Genomic DNA, 6000 nt, shown 5'->3' with positions numbered 1-6000 from the left:
AACCTGCTGCATTAGTTCTCCTAACCTGCTGTGTAAACATTAAACTAACCTGCGGCCAGTTAACCAATAACAGAGCGCTGATGTCTCACCCATCACTGTTGATCCTCCTACTTAATGACCTCACGAGATGTGTTCCCCTGAAATGGTTCCCCTCCAGACACAGAAAATGCTGCGTTCGTAACCAAGTAGGAGGTGGGAATTTACCAGTTGTGAAGTCGTAATTACCAGTTGGATGCGTTCATGTGCTTTGAACTTGTTAAGAAACGCCTTGGCTAATGGCCAACAAGCTGAGTAAACCATAAACTAAAAGTACAGCTATCATTCTTGTAAACAAATGATAGCCCCGTGTAGCTCAGTTGGTAGAGCATGGCGCTTGCAACGCCAGGGTTGTGGGTTCGTTTCCCACGGGGGGCCAGTAGGAAAAAATGTATGCACTCACTAACTGTAAGTCGCTCTGGATAAGAGTGTCTGCTAAATGACTAAAATGTAAATGTAATGATAGTGATTAAAAAACGTATTAATAGATTGCTTTTTATAAATAGTGTTTTGTTGTTACATTTAATTATGTTATTGGGGTCATTTCCTTAGTAGGTGACGTCAGAGGTCAGCATGTGGGAGAAGTGGAAGCTCCAGATGATAGAGGAGTTTCCCCACTAGTAATTACCAGTTGGAGGGCTGTTCAAGTTGATTTTTCCCAGTCGTGTGTGGTAAATTCCATGTTCCCACTTGGTTAAGAACGCAGCACACCCATGCAGTTACTAATACTAAACTCCCTATTTGCAGCAACGGACTTTAAAAAAGTGATGTCTCTGTCAGACGCCAAAAAATGCACAACTACTATGCTGATATGATGCTCACAAATCCAGACCAAACACAGTCTGCAGGATTAGGGTCATGGCAGCAACACTAGCTGTAATTTACCCAATCCACATTAAGGTTTTCGGATTTTGTCTTTAAAATAAAAGTCCGCGGCAAAACTTTTTTGCAGCTTTGCAAAACTCATGTTAAAATGATGTAAAAAAAAAAACAACAAGACCAGCAACACTCCGTATTATTCAGTGCCCCATTTAATGACGCCATATAATAAATGGCCGGTGTCAGTAAACATCGGCAAAAAAGCGTTATTAAATTGTTGACAGCAGCCCAGTTACAGTCACCAATGCTCTGGATAACATGAAAACAGCCTAACCAGCCCTGCTAGGACGAGTAAAATGGTGTCTGGAAGTAGCTAGCCAACGTTAGCCAGTTAACTCATCGGCCAGAGCGTCCGGTGTGCGCTCTGAGAGCCGACACGTTTTGAATTTACGAACGGACAATCTGACAGCACAGTTGCAGTCACCAACGCTCTGGATAACATAACAGCCTAACCAGCTCTGTTAGGGCGAGTAATGTTCAGTGAGCTGGTCTGTCATTTGTGTCTGGAAGTAGCTAGCAAGTTAGCTTGGGTGATTGACTTCTGTTGTTAGTACAGAATGCTCTGATCGACCCTTAAAGAGACGGGTGGGGCTAAAGCTTAAGAGGGTGTGAACGATGCTGAATGGGTTTAGACAAGGAAGGGCTCTCCAGTAGTAGAACCAAAAGATTCAAAGGCCATTTTCTCCAAAGTGAGTTTACAAGTTTATCAACTTTCAAAGCAAAATTACTTTCCCATTGTTCCTCAACTGTAGTGTATGATATAAATTTTGTAGCTCTGAGTCTCCACTTTTAGCCAATGTATAAAACACAATTTCAAATTTTGCTACATAAGACCGATTTGAGCCGGTCGGTCACATATACACTGAGTGTACAAAACATTAGGGAACACCTTCCTAATATTGAGTTGCACCCCCTTTTGCCCTCAGAAAAGCCTCAATTCGTCGGGGCATGGAATGCTGAATCCAATGCTTCCCACAGTTGTGTCAAGTTGGCTGGATGTCCTTTGGGTGGTGGACCATTCTTTATATACACTGGAAACTGTTGAGCGTGAAAAACCCAGCAGTGTTGCAGTTCTTGACACAAACCGGTGCATCTGGCACCTACTACCATACCCCGTTCAAAGGCACTTAAATCTTCTGTCTTGCCCTCTGAATGGCACACATACACAATCCATGTCTCAAGGCATCAAATTCCTTATTTAACCTGTCTCCTCCCCTTCAGCTACACTGATTGAAGTGGATTTAACAAGTGACATCAATAAGGGATCATAGCTTTCACCTGGATTCACTTGGTCAGTCTATGTTATGGAAAGAGCAGGTGTTCTTAATGTTTTGTACACTGCTTTGGTCACAATGCAGTGATTTGCATTGTGACCAATGGATTGGGTGGAGTAAAAGGCCAGCACCACGCCGTATAATTTAGTGCCCCATGAAAAGGTACCCTATATACATTCTACAGACCCTACTGATTATTCCCTACAATACCTCCAATAGTTTTTGCTCTACAAGCCAATATGTATTTCATATACAGTGATATGCATTGGGGGCATTTATTTGACCTTGTTTTAAAACACAAATGTAATGCAAATGTCACTTAAATGTGAATAAATAGGAATACTTGTTAATGTTTAGACAATTATTTTTCATATATCATGAATAAATACAGGTTGTTGGCACTTTTCTACTATTACGTGGGGGACTTTTTATTTGGAAAGTTTCCGAAATTCTGTGACCCGGAAGTACATTTTTAATATTGCTGACGACTCGCTGATGTCGGCAGGTGGATGAGTGATTCTGCTTGCGCTCTCACTGGATCTCATCACGTTCTCCTCAACCAAACAAGTAGATAAAGGAAATTAGTATCAGGTAGCCTACTGCTTACATTTTAAATGTGAGCTTGTAGTTGGGTCTGTAACTAACGCATTCCATGAATCGTTAGTGGTTGCCGCGGCCTGGCTTTGTTGTTATCCAAGCTAGCTAGGATAACACTCAAATCCAACCCGTTTGTGTAGCTAACAAAATTCAGGGAAAGTTGAAGTGTGTCTTTTTATACTTAGCCAGCTATCGTTGCATTGTGAGTAAAATGTCTAGCGAGGAATAAGCTAGCTGAGCTAGGTAACTAACTAGCTAAATTAGCTTGACCAACCGTTGCTAAACTACCTGGCTACCGGTTTGTGCTAATCCCTGTTGGACGAGATGTGGTAGCTATTTTAGCTACATATATTTTATATTTTTGGAAATATCCCACGATCTAGGTTTGTGAAACCCGGTTCAGACATGGTAGGCTAGAGAATACACAGTGGAGAAAATCCTTACCCCTGCTCCCAGTGTGAGAAGAGCTTCAATCATTCAGGAAGACTTAAGGACCATCAGAGAGTACACCCTGAACTCTTTGGGTCTCCTCTTTTAGATCCACTTCTAGCCTACCATGTCTGAACCGGGTTCTGGCTGTGGTGTTCCAGCCCAGAGGAGCTCACAGCAGGGTCCAGAGATGGTCTCAGTGAAGCTGGGGGACTGCAGTCAAACACTGGAACTCAATGTGATTGTCAAAGAGGAGGAGAGAGAAATCAAGGAGGAGGAGGGAGAGAGCGAGGACGGATACAGTGACTCCGTTGACTCAGGTAAATTCAGGCTAACAACATCCTCTTTGGTTTAGAGGGATATACAAATCAGGATCAATGAGTTAACCAGCTAACTTTGATAAACAACCCCAAATTACAGTTGATTTTCTGGTTCATTAAGAAATCCAAACTTAGATGTGTGTTTTGGGTTGTTGAGTCAATTAGACAATGCCAATATCAAGCTTCAAGTTATTTCAGAATATTTAGGCAAGTTGGCTGGCTAACTCATTGATTCTGCTTTGTAGTTAACCCCTCAGGCTTCTGAATGTGGCAGGGAGGGAAAGTGCCAAAACAAAAATGTCTGCCCAGTACTCACCATTGTGCAATGCATTGTAATTTGACAATTGCATAATCTCTGTGTGATGCAAAACAACAAGCCCCATGTAAAGTCTATTTCAATGCTCTGTTAATGGTTTAAAAAACCCAGATAAAGCAACACCTCAAGGCACAACGCCTCTTCCCCTTTTGACCTAGATAGTTTGTGCGTATGTATTGATATGTAGGCTACATGTGCCATTTAAAAATTGATGTAGTTCTGTCGTTGAGCTGTTCTTATCTATTCATGTTCTGTATTATGTTTTGTGTGGACCCCAGGAAGAGTAGCTGCTGCTTTCCCAACAGCTAATGGGATCCTAATAATAAATAAATAAAATGCTCACATCCCACCAAATTAATGTTGAATCCTGCATTTTTAAACCCAAAAGCCTTTGTTCCTCTCTCTGTTTCTTACCCCATGTGTGTTCATTTTCTCACAGGAGAGAGCTCGAACCCAGGCTCAGACAGCAAGCCCTGTTCCACAGCATCAGGAAAACGCAGACAGAAGCCCCACCCCTGCTGTAGTGACAGTTGTATTTATCCATCTCGGCACAAATCACACAAACAAACTCCGAAAAGAAAGAAGACTTACCTTTGCCCTCAATGTGGGAAGAGTTTTCAGACACCAAGCAAACTAAAGGCTCACCAGAGAATACACAGTGGAGAGAATCCTTACCCCTGCTCCCAGTGTGAGAAGAGCTTCAATCATTCAGGAAGACTTAAGGACCATCAGAGAGTACATACGGGGGAGAAGCCTTACCACTGCTCTCTTTGCGGGAAGAGTTTCAGTCAGCTAGGAAACCTAAAGACTCATCAGAAAAATCACAAGCCTTACCACTGCTCCCAATGTGGGAAGAGTTTCAGTGAGAAAGTAAAACTTACGGACATGAGAGAGTACATAGTGGAGAGAAACCTTACCACTGCACCCAATGTGGGAAAAGCTTCGATTATTATTCGGTTCTTAAGGAACATCAAAGAGTACATACAGGGGAGAAGCCTTACCGCTGCACACTTTGTGGAAAGAGTTTCAGTTGGGCAACAAACATAAGGAATCATCAGTTAAGACACATTGGAGAGAAACCTACATGTACTCTCAATGTGATTGTCAAAGAGGAGGAGGGAGAACAGATACACATTAAGGAAGAAGAAGGAGAAGTTGAGGTAGAGGAGAGAGAAGTGAAGGAAGAGGCTACATAAGCTAACTCCATAGGAATGTAAAGGCACGCTGTCCTGTCCTTGCAATGCTGTGTCAGTACGGGCTTGGGAAGCAACATTGAGGGCGATCTCCATTTTAAAGTAGTCCATATCTTCTTCTATGAGTGTATTGGAAGGTAGCAAATAAACCCAAAATGTACACATCACCATCTACTTTGATAATGTATAATGCCAAGGTTTGTGATTTACTGCCACCTGCAGTTACGGAACAGTAGTTCAGGAGTATAATTCATTCGGTTGATCCCTCCTGCTGACCTGGATGAAATTATGTGATCCTTCCAAGTGATTTTTGCTTTAACGTGTTGTCCCCTGGGTTGTACTCAGTGCTTGTTTTTCCACAGTAAATCAATCAATCAATAGTAAGTCCCACCTAGTTGACTACTTCAAAATGTTGAAAACTCTCAGTGGTGCTGCCTGTGAGCCCTCTATCAAGTAAACATATTGGTTAGTATGTAGGACACAGTCCCTCTCATCAAGTAAACATATTGGTTAGTATGTAGGACACAGTCCCTCTCATCAAGTAAACATATTGGTGCTAGTATGTAGGACACAGTCCCTCTCATCAATAAACATATTGGTTTGTATGTAGGACACAGTCCCTCTCATCAAGTAAACATATTGGTTAGTATGTACGACACAGTCCCTCTCATCAAGTAAACATATTGGTTAGTATGTAGGACACAGTCCCTCTCATCAAGTAAACATATTGGTTAGTATGTAGGACACAGTCCCTCTCATCAAGTAAACATATTGGTTAGTATGTAGGACACAGTCCCTCTCATCAAATAAACACATTGGTTAGTATGTACGACACAGTCCCTCTCATCAAGTAAACACATTGGTTAGTATGTACGACACAGTCCCTCTCATCAAGTAAACATATTGGTTAGTATGTAGGACACAGTCCCTCTCATCAAGTAAACACATTGGTTAGT

The 6000-nt window shown here is 42.0% G+C and overlaps 1 protein-coding gene across 1 annotated transcript; it reads left to right on the top strand.

Annotated features, from left to right (window-relative positions):
- The first annotated feature begins 2685 nt into the window (after window positions 1–2685).
- LOC121557824 (zinc finger protein 79-like) lies at window positions 2686–4993 on the top strand. Its single transcript, XM_041871295.2, has 2 exons — window positions 2686–3535; window positions 4291–4993. The coding sequence occupies exons 1-2, from the start codon at window positions 3343–3345 to the stop codon at window positions 4896–4898; spliced, it is 801 nt and encodes a 266-aa protein (XP_041727229.2). The 5' UTR covers window positions 2686–3342; the 3' UTR covers window positions 4899–4993.
- Window positions 4994–6000: the final 1007 nt, after the last annotated feature.

The sequence above is a fragment of the Coregonus clupeaformis genome, unplaced genomic scaffold (assembly GCF_020615455.1).
Source record: "Coregonus clupeaformis isolate EN_2021a unplaced genomic scaffold, ASM2061545v1 scaf0087, whole genome shotgun sequence".
In the NCBI taxonomy this organism is placed as follows: domain Eukaryota; kingdom Metazoa; phylum Chordata; class Actinopteri; order Salmoniformes; family Salmonidae; genus Coregonus; species Coregonus clupeaformis.
This window is presented reverse-complemented; position numbering and strand designations above follow the sequence as displayed.

Bases quoted from the DNA above. Each gene is read 5' to 3' on its own strand.
- LOC121557824 (XM_041871295.2), top strand. From the start codon at position 3,343: ATGTCTGAACCGGGTTCTGGCTGTGGTGTTCCAGCCCAGAGGAGCTCA. The intron at 3,536-4,290 runs GTAAATTCAGGC...ATTTTCTCACAG, and splicing joins CAGTGACTCCGTTGACTCAG to GAGAGAGCTCGAACCCAGGC.